Genomic DNA, 22500 nt, shown 5'->3' on the forward strand with positions numbered 1-22500 from the left:
TGTGTGTGTGTGTGTTCAGGTAACGTGGAGCGCGGTGGTCGCGCTGTGGTTCAGGTGTGCTGCAGTAAGCAGGTGTGGAGCAGCGACTGCACAGATCAGATCATCAGTGTTTTACTCTGCTATTACTGCAGCAGTCTGCGGTGAGGAACGCCTCTACACCTCCACATCTGATCTGGAAACTCCTCACTCTCCATCCGCTTTGATTTCACTCTGCTGTTTGTTTCTTTCAGGAAGGAGAAGCGAGAGCTGGGGCTGACAGTTCTGGTAGACGCTCGCAGACAGCAGACGGTTCCCTCCACACTGATCTCGGCTCTGTCTCAGTTTCAGGTGATCAAACCACACACTTTTACACTGCAGACAGAGAACTGATCCACACCTGTCCAGTTGGAGGAAAGTTTATGTGCGTGCGTGCCTGTGTGCGTGCGTGTGCATTTTCAGCTATCCATCTTTCATCTTTATTTATTTATAATATTTTTCTATTTAATAATTATTTTTTAGACGTTTGTATTAATTGACTTATTTATTTATTTATTTATTTATTTGACATATTTATTTATTTATTTATTTGACACATTTATTTATTTTGTAATTTATTTGAAATATTTATTTCTTTACTTGACATATTTATTTATTTATTTATTTATTTGACACATTTATTTATTTTGTAATTTATTTGAAATATTTATTTCTTTACTTGACATATTTATTTATTTATTTATTTATTTGACAAAAATTTTATTTACTTATTTATTTATTTGACAAATTTATTTATATATTTATTTATTTGACAAATTTATTTATTTATTTATTTATTTGTTTGTTTGTTTGACATATTTATTTATTTATTTATTTGACAAATTTATTTATATATTTATTTATTTGACAAATTTATTTATTTATTTATTTGTTTGTTTGTTTGTTTGACATATTTATTTATTTATTTATTTGACAAATTTATTTATATATTTATTTATTTGACAAATTTATTTATTTATTTATTTATTTATTTGTTTGTTTGACATATTTATTTATTTATTTATTTGACATATTTATTTATTTATTTATTTATTTGACATATTTATTTATTTATTAGACACATGTATATATTTATTTATTTATTTGACATTTTTTGTTTCTTAATTTGTTTTATTACATATTTATTTGTTTTTGTTTTTTCAATAATTGTATGTATTTGTTTATTTATTTATTTATTTGACATTTTTCTTTATTTAACATTTTATTTATTTGTTTGTTTATTTATTTATTTGACATTTTTCTTTATTTAACATTTTCTTTATTTGTTTGTTTATTGTCTTTTTATTTATTTATTTGGCACATTTATTTATTTATTTATTTATTTATTTATTTATTTATTTATTTATTTATTTATTTATTTATTTATTTATTTGACATTTTAATTTGTTGGGTGTTTTTACTGTTTACTTTTTTGACTCTTTATTTATTCATAATTTTGATTTTTTTACCTTATTACCATTATTTTATTTAAAATCGTCATTTATTTATTTAATTTTCTTTCATTTTTTTGTTTATTAAACAGTTTTATTTTATTTTTTTTATTCATTTGACAGTTTTATTACTTGCAGTGGCGCAGTGGGTAGCGCTGTACCCGCACTGCAAGAAGGTCACTGGTTCGAGCCTCGGCTGGGTCAGTTGGTATTTCTGTGTGGAGTTTGCATGTTCTCCCTGTGTTGTTGTGGGTTTCTTCCGGGTGCTCCGGTTTCCCCAAGCACATGCACTACAGCCGCAACCCATCTCTGGGAAACATCCACACACACATTCTGGACAATTTAGCCTACCCAATTCACCTGTACCGCATGTCTTTGGACTGTGGGGGAAACCGGAGCAACCGGAGGAAACCCACGCGAAGGCAGGGAGAACATGCAAACTCCACACAGAAACGCCAACTGACCTGAGGTTCGAACCAGAGACCCAGCGACCTTCTTGCTGTGAGGCGACAGCACTACCTACTGCGCCACTGCCTCGCCCTACTTTCTTTTATTGATTGTTTGATTTATTTATTCAATTAATCACATTCATTTCTTTTTATTGCATTTATTTATTGCTTTTTAAGTCATGCCTTGTGAATTCTTCTGTCCCTCCAGACTTCTGTACCCAATGCACTTTACTCAGTTTTGTTTCTGGTGGAAAAAGAAGCAGCAGTGAAAGTTGAGCGTGACGTCACATTTCCGGTGAGTGAACGACAGTATGTGTTTCTGTTGTTTCATCAGCCGGACTACAGTGTGTTTTTATTGACCTCTCTCTCTCTCTCTCTCTCTCTCTGTGTGTCCAGTATGAAGTCCTGACATCTCTAAAAGCTCTGCAGAAACACATCGACTCCACGCAGCTCACCACAGACCTGGACGGCACGTTTCCATATGACCACAGCCACTATATTAACTTCAGACAGGTGCATATTTACAACAACACCTGTGTTTATCTTCTTACACTCACACTGTGTCCAGGGGTCTGTTCTTTGTACATGGATTACTCAATTAGCTGGATTTAGATATTGATGATTTGGCATGTTCCAGGATCCATTCGCTCTTCAAAACTCATCTGAGACTTGTTGTCATAACAACAGTTCTGGTAGCCAGGGCCGGCGCGTATATAGAGGCGACCTAGGCGGCTGCCTAGGTTGGCAGAATAGAGAGGGCGGCGTCCCCGAAACTACCCTCACCACCCGCGCCCTCAGTTATATCTGCTTCTAGGATGGCACAATAGAAAGGGCAGAGTCTGCGACAGCTTCCTCACCCCCCCACCCCACCCCACCCCACTGCTTTTACTTTAGTGTTGAGACCGTCCTTTGCCTAGAGCAGTGGTTCTCAAAGTGGGGGACGGGACCCCCCGAGGGGTCGCAGGGCAATGAAGGGGGGTCGCCTGGTGATTTCCAAAAATCTATTTATTTTTATTAAACCATAAAAATTAACATATTTTATCCATAACTATACTGAAAATAAAAATAGTTGTTTATAGTTACTTTATACTATATAGTTAATATAGTAGCTTATAGTTACTAGTTCTATTGGATTGCGACCCCTGGGGTAATTACATTATATTAAAGGCAGCAATAGCGTCAGATGCATTTTGATTTTATAACATCAGGTTATACTTTCTGGCACATTTAAAGCACTGACACAAATTTAATTGGTGTGTCTGTATCATTGCATGCAAGGTTTCTGTATTTATAACCACCTCAGAGGATATTGGGGGTCGCGAGTCACTGGCATTGTTATTTTGGGGGTCGCGGGCTGAAAAGTTTGGGAACCGCTGGCCTAGAGCGGCAGTTCAGCTTGCTCCGGCCCTGCTGGTAGCTCAAACCTGCGTAGGTGCAGGTTCATTTCATACAAACAGGATTAGATAGGTTCAGTTCAAGCAAAGATAATACTGAAAGTAAGTACCGAACGCTGATAATTTCTTACAGTAGTTATATACACTTGGGAAAATAGTAAATACACACATATATATATATATATATATATATATATATATATATATATATATATATATATATATATTTTTTTTTTTTTAGCTATATATATATATATATATATATATATATATATATATATATATATATACATACATATATATATATATATATATATATATATATATATATATATATATATATATATATATATATATATATATATATAGTAAAAAATATATATATTAATAAAACGTATGCAATCTGCACTCCGAAATAAAAGTACAGAGACTGCCACCTGGTGGTTCAAAGAAAAAAATTATTGATATGAACTTTTTAGATGCAAAAATAAAATCCCGGAAACGGGCTTAAAACTTATAGCACCGATATTGAAAATAAATCTATCACGATATACAGTTGAAGAATTGTTCGCCCCCTTTGAATTTTTTTTCTTTTTTAAATATTTCCTAAATGATGTTTAACACAGCAAGGAAATTTTCACAGTATGTCTGATAATATTTTTTCTTCTGGTTAAAGTCTTATTTGATTTATTTTGGCTAGAATAAAAGCAGTTTTAAGATTTTTAAACACTATTTTAAGGTCAATATAATTAGCCCCTTTAAACTATATTTTCTCGATAGTCCACAGAACAAACCATCATTATACAACACCTTGCCTAATTACCCTAACCTGCCTAGTTAATTTAATTAGAACATCTATAGTCTAATATGATTTACTGTCATCATGGCAAAGATAAAATAAATCAGTTATTAGAGATGAGTTAATAAAACTATTATGTTTACAAATGTGTTGAGAAAAATCAGAAATTGAGGAAAAAATTAAACAGGGGGGCTAATAATTCTGACTTCAACTGTATATTGATATTGAATTATTGTCCAGCCCTAATTTTATGTGTGTGTCTTTAAATGCAAATAAGCTGTTGCTCTTTCTCTGGTGCAAAGATAAAATAAAATTGTTATTAGAAATTAGTTATTAAAACTGTTATGTTTAGAAATGTGTAAATATATAAAATAATTCAAGTTGAACAGAAGTGAAACTAATAAATCTTTTTGTTTTTGTTTTGTTTTTTTGGCAGAAAATTGAGCCGTTTGCGTCGAGCTGCAGCGCTGCGATCTCTTTTCTTCAGAGCTCCATCGAGACACTAAACAACATCAGCAATCTGGAGACAGCTCAGGTAAAACTGTGCATCTTGTGGAACAACATATTAAAAATCTTTATGATTTCATGATCATTTACTGTGGAAAACACTGAAACATTTAACACTAGAACTACCGAGGCAGTCATTTTGAGTGTTTTCAATTTTATTAATTTAATAACTTTGCTAAAATGAAGCCCTAGTGTGGTAATATAACACCGACTCTTCCTAAATGTGTCTATATTTCTTTTTTAACATTGTTATTTTATTACAAAACACAAAAGAGTGATTTCTGTCTTGAACTACCATACTTTTCCCCGTGAGTTTGAATCTGCATGCCTCTATTGCCTAGTCTTTGTTGCATGTCTCTTTTTCTGATAGCAGAAGCAGAACTTTACTTCAAATGAATCTTTTAAAGCAGCTGTTGAAACCCCTTTTGTGGTCCCGCTGTAGGAGGTGTCAGAGGTCATAGGTCAGCAGAAAAGCCTGATGAAGAACATTCTGGACGACACTGAACTGAACCGGCTGCGGCTGGAGGGAGGAACATTTCTGGCTCGGCTCAGGAAAGAGGAGATGTGTGAAAACCACAACTACAGGTGCTCACTTCAGACATTTTTAATGCTGTATCAGCCTTTCAAGATCAGTTTAATGCATGTATGCTTTTTTAATTAGTACTATGTTATTTTATTTAATAGAAATACTAAAATATAAAACAAACAATAAAATATAGAAACAAATTATAAACAATAAAATAACTCACTCTCACTCACTTTCCTTTATTAGTGGTCGCCAAAATTATAAATGGCAGTTTTTGGCAGAGTATTAAATTAAATTAAATTAAATTAAATTAAATTAAATTAAATTAAATTAAATTAAATTAAATTAAATTAAATTAAATTAAATTAAATTAAATCAAATTAAATTAAATTAAATTAAATTGAGTTTAATTTAAATTAAAATTAAAATTAAATTAAATTAAATTAAATTAAATTGAGTTTAATTTAAATTAAATTAAATAAAAATTAAATTAAATTAAATTAATAAGTTTACATTTTATCCCAGTTAAAATTAAATGTAATTATTTAAGAACAATAAAAAAATTAAGTTTAATTTAAATTAAATAAATAAGTTTTCATTTAAATAAAATAAGTTGAATTAAATTATATCAATTTAAACTAAATTAATTAAAAACTAAATTAAATTAAATTAAATTTAAAATTGAATAATTTAAATTTAATTTAAATTTTATTAATTAAAAACTACATTTAATATTTTTTTATTTAAAATTTAATAAAAATAAATTAAATTAAATAAATAAGGTTATATTTTATCCAAGTTAAAATGAAATGAAATTAAATGAAATTAAATGAAATTAAATGAAATTAAATTAATGATGTTTGGAATAAAAACGAGTACAAAAATTTAAGTAAGAAAAGCTTTTTTTGCAGTGTACATTCTTAATGTAAATATTAGGTGTAAGTAAAAGATTAAGTACAGTAAGGACTTTCATGATGGGGGTGTGAATTAAAATAATAGTGCTCGATTTAAAATGTAAAAAGTCATTTAAGAAAGAGTGAAAAAATTAAGGTCAAACTGATGCATAATATGTGTTGTTTGGATGTGTGGTTGTGTAGTTGAAACCTGATGTTGTGTTTTTTGTGCAGAGACGCTGTGGATCTGGTCAGTGCGTTATATAATCAGGTGGATGAAGAGGTTCATAAACTGGTGATTCTCTCTAATAAATCCCTGCAGAATCTGGAGACGCTCCTGGAGCTGCGCACAATACAGGAAAAACAGGAGGAGGTGAACGATTACACTACACACTGCAAAAAAATGCATTTAGTGTGAAATTACGTTTTTGATAAAACATTTGTACTCATTATCTGATTATTTATGCTTTTTATGTCTCATGTGTTTATATCTTAGATGTAAAAAAAAAAATATATATATATATATATATATATATATATATATATATATATATATATATATATATATATATATATATATATATATCCTAGGTTTATATTTCTTATAAACCTAGTAAAATAATCTTATTTTACGGTGTTTATTCAGTCAATTTATTTAGTAAATTTGAAATAATCAAATTAAATGGGAAGTAAAGTCAATGCAAAAGCACTTGCATTAAAAATAAAGTAAAATACCAATTTATTAAAAGAAAAGAAAAATGTATTAAAACAAAAGAATAATAATAATAATAATAATAATATTAAAAGAAAATAGTAAAAGAAAAGAAAAGAATACATTTAAATATAATAAAATAATAAAAATTATAAAATAATATATTTGAACTGATCAAATTAGGTTGGAAGGTGATAAAAGTCCATGCAAAAGCATATTCATTAAAAATAAAATAAATTATGCATATAAGAATGTCTAAATAATAAAAATGTAAATAAGTAATGCAAATAAAAATAAGTAATAATGAAATAAAAAAATAAATGCTTACATATAATTAAAAGCACGTGAATTAAATATATTATAAAATAAATAATTAAAAAGTAAATCGTAATAAAATAAAAATGTAAAAAATGTAATATAATCAAAAGCACATGCATTAAAATAAAATAAAATAATGCATATAAAATTAAATAAATAAAATATGATATAATTAAAAGCACATGAATTAAAAATAAAACAATATAATGCATATATAAATGAACAAATAATAAAAAGTAAACAAATAATGCATATAAAAAAAATAAACAATAAAACTAAATAATTAATAAAAATACCATAATTAAAAGCACATGCATTATAATAAAAGAAAATTATGCATATAAAAATTTATAATATTAAAAATTCTTATAAATAATGCATATAAATAAATAATAATAAACGAAAAAATAATTAATAAAACATACAAAAATAAAAGCACATACATTAAAAATAAATAATGCATACAAATATTAATAAATAATAACAAACAAATAAATATTATACATATAAAAAATAATAATCAAATAAAATAAAATAATTGTTAAACAAATTAATAGTACATGCATTATTAATAAAATAATGCATATAAAAAGTAAATAAATAATACATATAAAATAAATAATTATAAATTAAACTAAATTATTGAAATACAATATAATTAAAAGCACATGCGTTAAAATAAAAGATTGCATAAAAATAATAAAATGTTAAACAAAAAATAAATAATAAAATATAATTAAAGCATATGCATTAAAACTGAAATAAAATATTGCATATAAAAATGTATAAATAATAAAAAAGTAAATAAAATGCATATAAAAATAAATAATGATAAAATAAAAAAGCATTAATATAATATAATTGAAAGCACATGCAATAAAATAAAATAATGAATGTTAAAATTTTAATAGACTGTTAAAAAAAACAATAAAATAAAATAGAATTAGCCTTTTAGTCATGTTTGTCTGCAGCATTGCTCTAAGAATTTTTTTTTTTTTCACAGAGGCTTACAAGACATAGTCTAGGCTAGTTGCCAAGGAGAAATTTATTTAATTCGACTCGTTTAAAATGACTACAATAAATACACCAAACTAATTAAACTAATAAAAATACAACAAAAACAATTACAGAAAATAAAATGGAAATATAACTCTTAAACCATTCAATACTGTAATACTGTCTTTACATTATGCAGTAAATATGACAATAATAACAGTGTATATGACACAAACAAAGCTAGATATAACACAGCATGGTTTGATTATCATTACTGCAGGGTTATCCTTACTTACAGCTGTTTGTGTAGGTTGAAATGAAGAGAAATGTGAGTGCTGATGTTTGTGTGTGTGTTTTCTGTGTTCAGATAAAGCGCTGGTTTTATGTGGAGAGCGAGAGACATTTGGCTCCTCTGGACTCGTTCTCGCTCTCTCTGAGCTCCATTCAGGACATGAGCAAGAGTCTGGAGCTCTTCATGCAGGAGGCCCGCGTGAGTGTTCAGGAAATCACACTGAAAGAGTTTGTGTTTAGACTAGAGATGCCCAAACTGGGGCACTCGGGCTAAAGTTGGCCAATGCTAACCTTTGATTTGGCCTGACATCCCATCTGAGAGGAGTGGGAGAATAATGGGGAGAGTTTCCAGATTGTCAATTTCAACTGAATGTAACCATTTTTTTTTGTTTGTTTGTTTGTTTGTTTGTTTGTTTGTTTGTTTGTTTATATAGAAAGCTATATTTATACACTTTGTCATGCTTTTTTATACTCTTTAAAAAGTTTATATTTGCTTTTATTTTCTATTGCATAACTTCTATTTCTCCACATTTAGATTCTTATTGTTGTTGTTATGATTAATATTGTTATTGGTCACGAGTGATTGTGTAAGCATTTCAGTGCATATCATACTGTGTTTGACTCTGTATGTGACAATTAAAACTTGAATTCAATGTGTGTGTGTGTGTGTGTGTGTGTGTGTGTGTGTGTGTGTGTGTGTGCAGGAGCAGCAGAATAAAGCATCAGTGTTGTTGAGAGAGTCTGACAGCTCTTCTTCTCTGCTGGAGCTCAATCAGCAGATCATCTCCGTCCTGCAGCGCTGTGAAACCCGCAGGAGTCAGCTCCACGTCCTGCACAACCTTTACGAGTTCTACCAATCGGTAAAATCTGCTGCGCAGGGCATTATGGGTATTTTGATGCATCCTGTCAGTTATTCATTTGTCGCTACACCCAAAGCATGATATTTGCTGTTTGTTTAAACTACTTATTTAGAATGAGTTGAAACAACACAATTCTGGAGATTTTTTTGGGACAACTTAATTGTTTTAAGTTCAATTCATTTACATTAGTTATGTTAACTTAATCTATTTGTGTTGAGTCAATTTATTGTTTTATGTTCAATTTACTTGCATTTGTTACATTAACTTAATCGATTTATGTTGGGACAACTTAATTGCTTTATGTTGAATTCACTTGCATTTGTTACGTTAACTTTAAACAATTAAGTTCTCCCAACAAAAATCGATTAAGTTAAGGTAACAATTGCAAGTGAATTAAACATAATCGATTTTTGTTGGGACAACTTAATTGTTTTATGTTAAATTCACTTGCATTCGTTACATTAACTTAATCTGTTTTTGTTAGGACAACTTAATTGTTTTAAGTTTACGCAAAAAATGCAAGTGAATTAAACATAAAACAATTAAGTTGTCCCAACAAAAATCGATTATGTTTAATTTACTTGCATTTGTTACATTAACTTTATCGAATTGTTTTGGGACAACTTAATTGTTTTATGTTCAATTCACTTGCATTTATTGCATTAACTTCATTTGTGTTGGGACAACTTAACTGTTTTAAGTTTAATTCACTTGCATTTTTTACGTAAACCTAAAACAATTAAGTTGTCCTAACAAAAACAGATTAAGTTAATGTAACGAATGCAAGTGAATTAAACATAAAACAATGTCCCAACAAAATTCGATTGTTTAATTCACTTGCATTTCTTACTTTAACTTAATCGATTTTTTGTTGGGACAACTTACTTGTTTAATATTTAATTCACTTGCATTCGTTATGTTAACTTAAAACAGTTCGGTTGTCTCAACTAGAATCGATTAAGTTAACGTAATGAATGCAAGTGAATTAAACATAAAACAATTAAGTTGTCCCAACAAAAAAAAAATAAAATTGATTGTTTAATTCACTTGCACTTGTTATGTTAGCTTAATTGGTTTTTATTAGGGCAACTTAATAGTTTATGTTAAATTCACTTGCATTCATTACTTTAACCTAATCGATATTTGTTAGGACAACTTAATTGTTTTAAGTGAATTCACTTGCATTTGTTACGTTAACTTTAAACAATTAAGTTGTCCCAACAAAAATCGATTAAGTTAACATAACAAATGCAAGTAAATTAAACATAAAATATTTAAGTTGTCCCAACAAAAATCAATTGATTAATTCACTTGCAATTATTACGTTAACTTAATAGATTTTTGGGGGGGCATCTTAATTATATCATGTTTAATTCACTTGCATTTGTTACGTTAACTTAATCGATATTTGTTGAGACAACTTAATTGTCTTAAGTTAACGTAACAAATGCAAGTGAATTAAACATAAAACAATTAATTTGTCAACACAAATTGACTATGTTTGATTCACTTGCAATCGTTACGTTAACGATTTATATTGAGACAACTTAATTGTTTAATGTTTAATTCACTTGCATTTGTTACGTTAACTTAGTCCATGTGTTGAGACAACCTAATTGTTTTAAGTTTAATACACTTGCATTTGTTACTTTAACTTAAATTATTTGTGTTGGGACAACTTAATTGTTTTATGTTCAATTCACTTGCAAAAACAAATGATCTGGAATTTGTCACTTGAAAATGAGAAAAAAATGTGAATGAAATGTAAAAAGTAACAAAAATAAACTCAAACAAAAATAAATTAATAAATAAATTTGATCTAATTATTACAGTCTTAAAAATGGGGGGTTTCTCGTGTTTTTACATCCTAATGCTGGCAGGTATGTAATAAAAGTCAGATCAATTATCACCCAAACAGAAACAGGGCAGTGCTTCATAATTAAAAATGTTCAATATTCAGTATTATTGTGTTATTTTTTATTCATCTGTCAGGCGAATGAATGGATGCTCCAGTGTCAGGAGTATTTATGTCGCCTGCGCGTGGACGGGGACGCGGCGGCACTGCAGATGCTCCAGGATTTTCACAGCGAGGCGCAGCAGTTTTCCCCACAGAACTTCAGCTCGTTCCAGCAGACGCTGCAGCAGCTAGAGAGTCCAGGAGAGGAGCAGCGCTGGAGGAACATCTGGAGGAGCTGCAAACACACACAACAGCAGCTGGAGGAGCTGATGGAGAGCAGCACACCACAACACACCACACGTGAGACATTTACACACTCCTTTATAGCAAATAATGGATGGATTGATTTATTGATTGATTGATATTCATTTATTTGTTTGTTTGTTTGTTTGTTAATTGGTTAATTGATAATTGGAAATGTATTGATTTATTTATTTGTTCATTGATCGATTGAGTGCTTAATTGATTGGTTTGTTTGTTGATTTATTGATTAATTGGTTGATTGATATTAATATTTTTAATATTTAATGTTTGTTTAACCTGTTGATTGATTGATTGATTGATTGATTAATTGATTAATTGATTGATTGATTGATTGATTGATTGATTGATTGATTGATTGATTGATTGATTAATTGATTAATTGATTAATTGATTGATTGATTGATTGATTGATTGATTGATTGAATGGTCAGTTGGTTGATATATATTTTTTAATATATTTATGGATTGATAGATTTGTTTGTTAGTTTTTTATTGGTTATGTAATGTTTGTTTGTTTGTTTGTTTGTCGGTAGGTTGGTTTGTTGATATATATATTTTTAAATTTATATGTTTAATAATTTTTGTTGATTAATTTATGTTTGTTTGTTTGTTTGGTTGTTTGTTTGTTGGTAGATTGGTTTATATTTATTTATTTTTTATATGTTTATTGATTAAATGATTTTTTGATTGATTTGTTTGTTTGTTTGTTTGTTTGTTTGTTTGTTTGTTTGTTTGTTTGTAGATTGGTTGGTTGATATTTATTCGTTTTTATTTATTTATATGTTTATTGATTAAATGATTTGTTAGTTTTTTTTGATTGATTGATTGATTGATTGGTTAGTTAGTTGATTTTCAGCGTAATTTACAGTATATGCAGAGTTGGATATGACAATAGGAGTTGGATATGAACATAAATAATAATATAAATGTGAATAATAATAATAATGATAATAATAATAATAATAATAATAATAATAATAATAATAATAATAATAATAATTTAATTATAAAATAAATTATATATAAATAATTTATATTATAATTTATGTTCATATCCAACTCCTATTGTCATATCCAACTCTGCATATACTGTAAATTACGCTGAAATATATGCTTTTGTTTGACAGCATAATAAACCAACAAAAATGACAATAATTATAATAGTATTTCTAATTTCTTTCCAGAGGTGTTCTCGAGTCCTCCGGAGAGCCTGAATGGAGGTGTTTCCCCAGATCTGCCGCCTCTGAGCTCCTGTGTGGAATATGATGACGCTCCACAGTTTCCCAGAAGCCTGAGCACAGCGGAGGACACAGACAGCGACTGCACGGTGGACTCCAGTCCGTCTGAGCCACATCGTCTCCGCAAGCAGCCGCTCAAGAAGATCATGAAGACGCTGAGCTACGAGCCCAGCGCTCATCACGGATACACCGGCGTCTACATCCGAGGCCTGGAGGTCAGCAATAATGTCAGTGCGGAGAAAAAACTGCAGCGTCCGGATGTGAAGAGTCCAGTGCTGACCCGCAGCCGCAGCCTGTCCACACCCTGCAGAGCTGATCACTGCCACTCCGTCAGCAGGTATTTAATGCAAAAATCTCATTTCTAAGAGGTTTTAACACAGTTGTGTGGCAATATAAGCAGCTTCTAATAATAAACATGTATTAATTCTATTTTTTCGAATCACACTTGATGAAGAAAACACTTTGATTGACATTCTCCTTTTGTACGTGTCATCAGAGGGGGAAAGCCCCGCCCACTAGTGACCATCTCTCCCTCATTAGCATAGGGCCTCAGTCTTGTGTTTGAATCTGCCACTATGTTGACACACAGGTGTCTGTAACTCCGCCTTCTTTTGAAAAAAGCGCAATCTCATTTGAATTTAAAGCGACAGTCACCAAACACCACAATTAGGATCACAGCTTTTATCTTAGCCAGAATAAAACAAATAAGACTTTCTCCAGAAGAAAACAAAATATAGAAAATATACATAAATATAAAGATGAATATAAATATAACTTAATTGAATGTATTATTGAAAGTATAATGTTTGTGTGTTGCAGTAAAGTGCAGCACATTATGGATGAGATGATCTCCACGGAGCGCGAGTACGTCCGCTCTCTCATCTACGTCGTCCAGCAATATTTCCCAGAGATGGAGAGACTGGATCTCCCGCAGGACCTGAGGGGGAAACGCAGCATCATATTTGGCAACCTAGAGAAACTGAGCGACTTCCACAGCCTGTACTTTCTGAAGGAGCTGGAGAGGTGCTCACACTCGCCGCTGACCGTCAGCAGATGCTTCCTCATGCACGTGAGTCCACACACACACTTAAAGTCTGATCGTGAGCTGATTGAATGTAGTACAGTTGGCGTTTCATTGGGAAAAGAGTTTGGGAAGAGTTTTTATTACCCAATGGGGCAAATCATGCAATTATATTTTTGTAACATTTAGAGTTTGCTTGCTTCTTTCCCCTTTTAAAGTTTGCTTCATTCACATGTGAAATTCACTCATAGACGTGGATTTGTGTCATGGCCAGGGTTTCTGTCTGTCCGGTGACTCTAGTTTTGTTGCTAAATAGCTAACCTGGATTTTAATGAGAGAATAGCAGTGTTTATGTGCTTTAGGAAGGCTGATAAACAGCGTACAGCTGTTCGACACCATATATGAGTCCACTAGTTGCTTTCAGAAGTGCACCAACTCCACATCAACTCCTCTAGAAACTGTATCTGGGTGATGGAATCTTCCAGCAGTGCTTCAGACTTTATGAACTGTTGTCCATTGTAGACAGGAGGGACACTAACAGCAGGCAAGATGTACTTGCTGCAGTCTGTTTTACAATCGCTTGACCAGGTCCAATATGTAATGGACAGTGTTCCGCCCACTACAGTAACGCCAATACTACTGTGACAAGTGGGTTTAGGTTTGGGGGAGGTGTAGGCAATCTTCTGTTACGTAGTGGACCTGGTCCTGTAGGTCATCAAGCTGCGGGCTACAGCGAGGTCTGTCTCTCAACAGAGGCTTTATCCAGCCTGATCTCACGAGGAAACGTTAGTATTTTACGTTTTGGCAGTTTAGTGGCTAATTCGTACAAATTTGTACGAGTTCAGTCGTGCGAAAATGTATGATTTTAAAAAGGAGGCGTGGCACCTAACCTCACCCCTAACCCCAACCGTCATTGGATGATGAGCAAATCGTACTAAATTGTACGAATTAGATCGTACGAATTTATACGAATTAGTCAATGAAGCAAAAAGTTACGAATTGCTGTGAGATTGCGTTGCTTTATCATTGTCATGCCCCTACTAGAGCAAGCTCCTGATTGGCTAACGCAGAGTGAATGTCCACTAAAGTTACTTTTTTCCAATTTGAGCAATTTGCACGTTAAGCATGTCAATTGCGGAAAATGATCAATTCACGGCAATTTAATTTGCCAATTCATTTGCGTCATTCTCGCTGCCTCATTTGCACAAATATCGCCGCAGGATGTCTAAGGGTGCTTTCACACCTTCCTTATTTAGTTCGATTGAATCGCACTAGAGTTCGTTTTCCCTTTTGGTGCGGTTCGTTTGGGCAGGTGAGAATGCAGCAATCGTACTCGAGTGCGCACCAGAAGCGGACCAAATAAGCATACCGAGACCTGCAAGAAGAGCATATTTAACAATATGTGACTCTTTAGGAATTCACTGAGGCTGTAGAAATAAGGTTTGTTTACATTCCTCAAAAGGGTCTAGATACAGTTGAAGTCAGAATTATTAGCCCTCCTGAATTATCATTCTCGGTCTGATAATATTTTGACCATCATGTCATATAAAGACGCCTCTGTCAGATATACTGTAAGTGTGTTTTCTCATGTTCTTCCAGGAGGAGCAGTTCGGCATGTACGCTCTGTACAGTAAGAATAAACCCCGCTCAGATGCTCTGCTGACCAGCCACGGGAACGCTTTCTTCAGGGTAAATGACTTCAATTATTAAGAGAGAGCTTAATGTGCTGCAATTTAAGAAAACACATGCCATTAAAACATACAGGAGCACATTAAGCTCTCTCAGCTACTAGTTAGGCAATATTGTGCACGTTCATCATGATTTACATTTACATTTAGTCATTTAGCAGATGCTTTTATCCAAAGCGACTTACAAATGAGAACAAGGAAGCAACTTACACAACTATAAGAGCAACAATGAATAAGTGCTGTAGGCAAGTTTCAGGTGTGTAAAGTCTAAGGGCCCTATCATACACCCGGCGCAGTGTGGCGCAAGACGCGGCACAATAGTCTTTTGGTAGTTTCAGCTTGGCGCAAGAGTGGTTTTGAGGCGTTGCGCTACGCTGTTTAAATAGCAAATGCATTAGCGCTCATATGTGCGCCCATAGGCGTTCTGCTCTAAAAAGGAGGCGTTCTGAGGTGCACTGCTGGGGCGTCGCTATTTTGAGGAACTATAATAGATTTTTCATTAGACAAAAACAAACCCGGTCTAAACTCCGGCGCAGAGTTGAGCCTCGCTTACACACTGCTTAATACACACAAGAGAGCAATAGGCAAATATCTTTACATATGAAAAAATTTTAATATTAAGGATATATATAGGATATAATAAGAATAGATATAGAATATAAATATAAAGGATTAAAATATTACAAAACATATTATTTTCTAGCCTACATAAATATGAAAAACCACTGTTTTTATGCCTTCTTCATCTCGGGAGGCTTTTTCAGTTCGTTCATAACAATTTGTTTTTGTATAATGTTATTATTATTAGCAGTATTATTTATTATATCCATATTTATATCTGTTTTATTAAAAACAAGCTTAGATTTGTCCACCTGTCAGGTTTTAGACCAAATGGGGCTCAGCATGTGTTTTAGGATATAACTCAGGTTTTTGAGCTTATTTTGTTATTATTATTCATTTATTCGTTTGCTGGAAATTAGAACTGAATTTAGAAATAGCTTTGAAACGAATATTTGCGCTTAACAAACAAAAGTATTTATTTATAGACTAATTGATGTCTGTGTGTAAAGGTTTCCCTATCCAAGAGCGAAAGTGAAAGTGATCCATTATCTCTCATTCTCACGCAGTAGATGCTCTGTTTAACAGTTTTCTGTTAAAAAGCTGTTAACTGTTTGCTAGTGAAATGCTTATTTTTTCCACTTAGACTTACTTTGCGTCATGTAAATAGCGAATGCGCTCTTGGCGTGACGCAGCTGACTCTTAAAGGGAATGGTAGATGAGACTCTGATTGGTTTATTCTCAAAACACACCTATAACTCATTAAGAAAATAAACTCAACCCTTTTAGAACATGCGCCACGGCGCAAGGCAGATTTCCCGTCCTTAAATTAGCAAAAACGCGTCCTGACACGCCCTGAAAGCGTTTGCGCCCTGCGTTTTGCGCTCTGCGCATGGACAGTCAAAATAGAGCCCTAAGAAGGAAAGCATTAGCAATGTAAGAATTTTTTTTTTTTTGTAGTACAGTTAGTGGTATAGCCAGAGAGGCAATTGCAGATTAGTAAGTGAAGTGGAGACTAAACAGATTTTAGTGGTTTCTTGAAGACAGCGAGTGACTCTGCCGTTCTGATGCAGTTAGGGAGTTCATTCCACCAATGGGGCAGATTGAATGCGAGAGTTCGGGAAAGTGATTTCTTCCCTCTTTGGGATGGAACCACGAGGCGACAAGTTTCTGGAGGGCACATAAATCTGCAGAACTGAGGGCAGATAAGAAGGAACAAAGCCAGAAGTCGCTTTGTAAGAAAACATCAGAGCTTTGAATTTGATGCGAGCATCAACTGGCAGCCAGTGCAAACGGATGAGCAGCGGAGTGACATGTGCTCTTTTAGGTTCATTAACGACCAGTCGTGCTGCTGCGTTCTGAAGCAGCCGAAGAGGTGTGATAGAGTTAGCTGGAAGCCCGGCTAGTAGAGAGTTGCAATAGTCCAGTCTGGAGAGAACAAGAGCTTGAACAAGCAGTTGAGCTGCTTAATAAAGTTGATGATATATTAAATCATTGTAATATTATTGTAATTTCTCTGTGTGTGTGTGTGCAGAATAAGCAGGTGGAGCTGGGTGATAAGATGGACCTGGCGTCGTACCTGCTGAAACCCATCCAGCGCATGAGTAAATACGCTCTGCTGCTCAAGGATTTGATTAAGGAGTGCAGCGAGTCTCAGGAACAGGAACTCGCTGACCTCAGAACAGCTGAAGAGATGGTCAAGTTCCAGCTGAGACACGGAAACGACCTGCTGGCCATGGACGCCATCAGAGGATGTGATGTAAGTCTGACTGCGTGGAAGAAACTATTTCAAATTATTTCAGTGTTCGTTTTTGTGTATAAATAGATGCATACATTTATGAATACTTTTCCAGAACTGGGTTGTGGCTGTGTAAAACTTATGCTGGAATAGTTGGCAGTTCACTCCGCTTTGGCGACCCCTAATAAATAAGAGACTAAGCTGATGAATGAATGAATACATAACTGTATATTTTTTTCTGATACAGTTGAAGTCAGCCCCCTGTTTATTTTTTTCCCCAATTATGTTTACCAAAGAGAAGATTTCTTCAGCAAATTTCTAAACGTAATAGTTTTTGCCTTGATGACAGTAAATAATATTTTACTAATAATTCGCTAATAATCTGACTTCAACTGTAAATATTGTATTTGGAAAAAAACCTTTGATTTCATTTTAAATACGCTTAAATATATTTCTTCATTTACCATTTTAATGTGAAATACTTTATTATTTAATTAAATTAATTATTAGTTATATATAATCATTTATTTGAATGCATTTACTTTAAATGTTTGTTTAGCTAAGTAAATAATAAGCTAATAAGGATAAATGATTTTTGGTTGATCAATAGCATTTAAATTTTGTTTAATTAGTTTATTGCTTAATTAATTGAATGTAAATGATTCATCTAATTCAATAAAGTAAGGAAATTAATTTAATAAAAAACTGCAAAAATACTTAAATATTATTTTTTTAATTATTTCATAAAAAAACATTTGATACAAAAAATTGCCAAAAATATTTATTAATTATTGTCATTATTTTAATATATGCTTGAATGTTTTATAAACAACTATATGAATAAAACAAATGATGTGTTTGTACATATATTAGTGCTGTCAAAATTAGTGCATTAACGCATGCGATTAATTTGAAATATTTAACACGTAAAAAAAAATGAACGCAGTTGCAGTTTTTTTTTCCTGTTGTGGCCGACGTGTGTTCAACATGCAAAGAAATATGGATAAGACCAAGGAAGCACTTTTAGAAGGAAAGTTTTAGTATAAAACAATTAATGTCGCATCACCAGGCTATCCTGCATTTCCTCCAGAGTTTCATCTAATTTCGTATGTTTCATTTTTTTTTTTTTTTTTTATTAGTATATGCAAAAATCATACAAATACAAGAAAACATCAACAGATAACAAATACAAAGCAACAAAACAAAAACAACAAAAACATCAACAATATAGTTAGGTACTGGTATGTGCGTGAGTGTGTGCATGTGAGTGTGTGTATGCATGTAAAGGTAACTTGGTGGACAGGTCAGAGTACATACATTAGGAACAATAACAGTCAATAAATGAAGCAAGTGTCACAGATATAAATAAAACATATAGAAAGAAACCAGTCAGAGGTAGAGAGTAACAACAATGCTTATTAATGTATGATAGTAAATATGAGAGTAAAAAGAAAGAAAGGACAACAGTAATAACTGACAACAATAATAATAAATCACAAGTGCTACACCAACTACTACTACAGAAAGTTACTTATATTACAACTACTAATGCTTCTACTACAGCCACAACCACGACTACTACTACTACAATGTCTACTATTACTGATACTACTACAACGACTACTACTACTACTGATACTACTATAGCGTTTGCTACAATTAATACCACAATGTCTACTGCGACTACTACTACTACTACTACTACTACCATTGCCACTACTACTACTACTACTACAATCACTTCTACTACATCTACATCAACAACATCTACTACTGATATTACTACACCAACAACGACTACTACTACTACTACTGTAACCACCACACCATTACTACTTCTGCTACTACTATACCAATGACATCTATTACTACATGAACTACAACTTCTATAATCTCCGTAACAATTACTTAATAACAATCGATACTATTACAATGACTACTACTTCAACTACTACTACTACTACTACAACTACTACTGTTACAACTACAACAACTGCAACCTTACTAATGATAATGGTATAAATACTTGTAATAATGATAATGAAAAGATAACAGGACAAGTCAGAACAGTAATAATAATAATGATAACAAAAAATAAAAGTAATACCATTTATGACAAGGATGTCGAGGAAAGGGGAGGATGGGAAATCAGGGAGAAGACAAGTAATAATAATAATAATAATAATAATAATAATAATAATAATAATAATAACAACAATAATAATAATAATAATAATAAATAATAATAATAGTAGTAAGTAGAAGGGGAAAGAGAGGAAAAGAGAAAACAAACTAATAATAATAAACCAAAATTAATAAAATAATAATAATAAATAAAATAAAAAATAAAAATAAAATAGAAAAAAAAACAGAAAATGAGGGGGAGGAGTCGAAGAAAAAGAAAAGAAACAAAAAGAGTGTAAAATAAAATAAATAAAGTTCAGCAAACAGAGCAATGAGAATAAGCAAAAAAAAAAAATTCTTATAATAATAATAAAAACTAAATAAATAAAAAAGAAAACACTATATCAATGCTAATTATGAATTGTACAAACCCACATGGAAGAATAATATTAAAGATATGTATGATAGATTATTAACTTGATAACTATAATATACTCATGTTGGTAATAATAATAATAATACTAATAATAATGATAATAATAAAAAGAACAACAGCTGTAACAATAAATTGAGGAGGTTGTAGTTGTGTGATGGGCATTAAGTGTTTGTCAGTTGCTTTGTGATGCATTAAAAAAAAGTGTAACGTATGGCATGGATCAGTCCAGTGCAGTGCCCAGGCTGCCATGCCTACGTTACACTTTACCCTGTGAATTTAGTACATGTAAGTAGTTTTTTTTTTTCTTTCTCTCTCTTATTTTTTCCTTTCCTCCTTTTCTCTTTCTTTCCCTTTTTTTTTTTTTTTTTTTTTTTTTATCTGTTGTTGGACTGGTCAGGAAAAGTACTGGTATATAAAAATTAATAATAATAATGATAATTTATGTATAATAATAATAATAAATAGAAAACAAATATTATAAATAATAATAATAATAAAATGAATAAATAACATTGATAGAGACAGAAAAGGGGAACAAATAGAACAAAAGGGAAAGTAAAGAAGTATATAAAGACCGAATTATGATTCTTTTATTTTGATTGTTTACATTATACTTTTTTTTTCCAATTGATTTATTTTAAATTTAATTTAATTTTTTTTTTTTTTTTCTCTTCCTCCTTATCTCTACCTGACCCTATCTCTCCCCTCCCCTCTTGTTTATGTACTGATGAAGGTGTTGTTAGGGAATGGCTTCAGGCAAAGAGGATCTTCAATGGAGATGTATTCTGTTAATAGGTTTTTCCAGTATGAGATGTGAATGGTATTTCTTGATTTCCAGTTCATGAGGATAGTTTTCTTTGCGATAGTTAGAGCCACCAGCAGAAACTGACCATTTGTATTATTTACATTGATTGTGGATATGTCACCTAATATGCAGAGGGAGGGACACAGTGGGATGTGACAACCCATTAAGTTGGAGAGTGAGTCAGTAACCTTTTCCCAAAATGATTTAATTGAAGTGCAATGCCATAAGGCATGAAGATATGTGTCTGGAGTGTTTTGTGTGCAATGTGAACATATTTCTGACGTGAAACCCATTTTAAATAATTTCTGCCCAGTTAAATGTGATCTGTGAAGTACTTTGTACTGTATAAGTTGTAAGTTAGCATTTTTAGTCATGGAAAATGTGTTTTTGCAAATTTGAGTCCAGAATGCAGCATTGGGATTAAAAGATAAGTCTGTTTGCCATTTAGTGGTTGGTAGAACTAATGCATTGTCTGATTTTGATATCATTTTGTATATTTGGGAGAGCAATTTTTTAGAGGGAGATATATTAATAAACTCTGAGATTTGAGGTGGAAGGTCTAGATTGATTGATTGGTTAGGTAATTTTGATTTAATTGATGATTTGATTTGTAAATATTCCAAAAAGCAATTACTCCCAATGCTGTATGTCTGGACTATATGGGGAAATGGTGCCAGATTATTATTAATAAAGATATGATGAAGTTGTGTGATTCCTTTGGCTGCCCATGTGCGAAAGTTAAGTGGCTTCTTGTTGGCTAGGAAATCAAGGTTGTTCCAAATTGGGGTGTATTTAGATGGTGTGAGTGGGGAATTTGTGACCTGATGAAATTTCCACCAGGCTGTCAGAGTTGCTTCTATTGTCGGCATTTTAAAACAGTGATGTTTCTTGATTGATTGACTGTGAAAGGGTAATTCTGAAATGTTAATATCTTTGCATATTGATTGTTCGATGTCTTGCCATGTGTATTCTGATGAGTTAGGTTTAATCCATTTGTGTATGTTTTGAAGCTGATTTGCCAAAAAATAGTTGTAAAAATGTGGTGCTTCTAATCCTCCTTGTATTTTTGGTTTCTGTAGGGTTGTCAATTTAATTCTTGGGGTCTTGTTTTTCCAGTAAAATTGTGTTATAATAGAGTCTAGAGATTTGAACCAGGTATGTGTGGGTTGTGTTGGAATCATTGAAAATAAATAGTTTATTTTTGGGAGTATGGACATTTTGGTTACTGATATTCTGCCCATGATGGATAATGGTAAGTTCATCCAACTTTGCAGATCGTCATCTATTTTTTTAAGTAACGGAGTATAGTTAAGTGCAAACAACTCTGACAGCCTGGCGGAAACATTGATACCCAAATATGTGATATAGTTAGTGCACAGAGGGATTTGTGATGTTTGGGATGTCACATCCACACTGGTGGAATTTAATGGGAGTATAGCAGATTTGTTCCAATTGATTGA

General features: G+C 31.9%; 2 protein-coding genes across 13 annotated transcripts in view; both read left to right on the plus strand.

Moving 5' to 3' along the window:
- The window catches only part of smpd5 (sphingomyelin phosphodiesterase 5), a 706732-nt gene that overhangs the window by 360572 nt on the left and 323660 nt on the right, over positions 1 to 22500 (plus strand). The gene's annotated exons all lie outside the window — the stretch shown is intronic.
- Positions 1 to 22500, plus strand: part of plekhg4b (pleckstrin homology domain containing, family G (with RhoGef domain) member 4B) — a 156847-nt gene that overhangs the window by 97391 nt on the left and 36956 nt on the right. For 11 of the 12 annotated variants that reach the window (XM_087284857.1, XM_087284860.1, XM_087284862.1 and 8 more), the window contains 14 exons: positions 20 to 140; positions 231 to 327; positions 2124 to 2210; positions 2312 to 2428; positions 4545 to 4643; positions 5058 to 5200; positions 6269 to 6407; positions 8428 to 8550; positions 9056 to 9211; positions 11204 to 11468; positions 12617 to 13007; positions 13490 to 13739; positions 15291 to 15380; positions 17472 to 17696. In XM_087284857.1, coding sequence (XP_087140983.1) covers positions 20 to 140; positions 231 to 327; positions 2124 to 2210; positions 2312 to 2428; positions 4545 to 4643; positions 5058 to 5200; positions 6269 to 6407; positions 8428 to 8550; positions 9056 to 9211; positions 11204 to 11468; positions 12617 to 13007; positions 13490 to 13739; positions 15291 to 15380; positions 17472 to 17696 — 2303 coding nt within the window. Of the gene's footprint in view, positions 1 to 19; positions 141 to 230; positions 328 to 2123; positions 2211 to 2311; positions 2429 to 4544; positions 4644 to 5057; positions 5201 to 6268; positions 6408 to 8423; positions 8551 to 9055; positions 9212 to 11203; positions 11469 to 12616; positions 13008 to 13489; positions 13740 to 15290; positions 15381 to 17471; positions 17697 to 22500 lie in introns of all 12 variants that reach the window. The other variant, NM_001431111.2, reaches the window with a different exon arrangement.

Source organism: Danio rerio, chromosome 16, assembly GCF_052040795.2.
Source record: "Danio rerio strain M-AB ecotype USA chromosome 16, GRCz13ab, whole genome shotgun sequence".
NCBI classification, from domain to species: domain Eukaryota; kingdom Metazoa; phylum Chordata; class Actinopteri; order Cypriniformes; family Danionidae; genus Danio; species Danio rerio.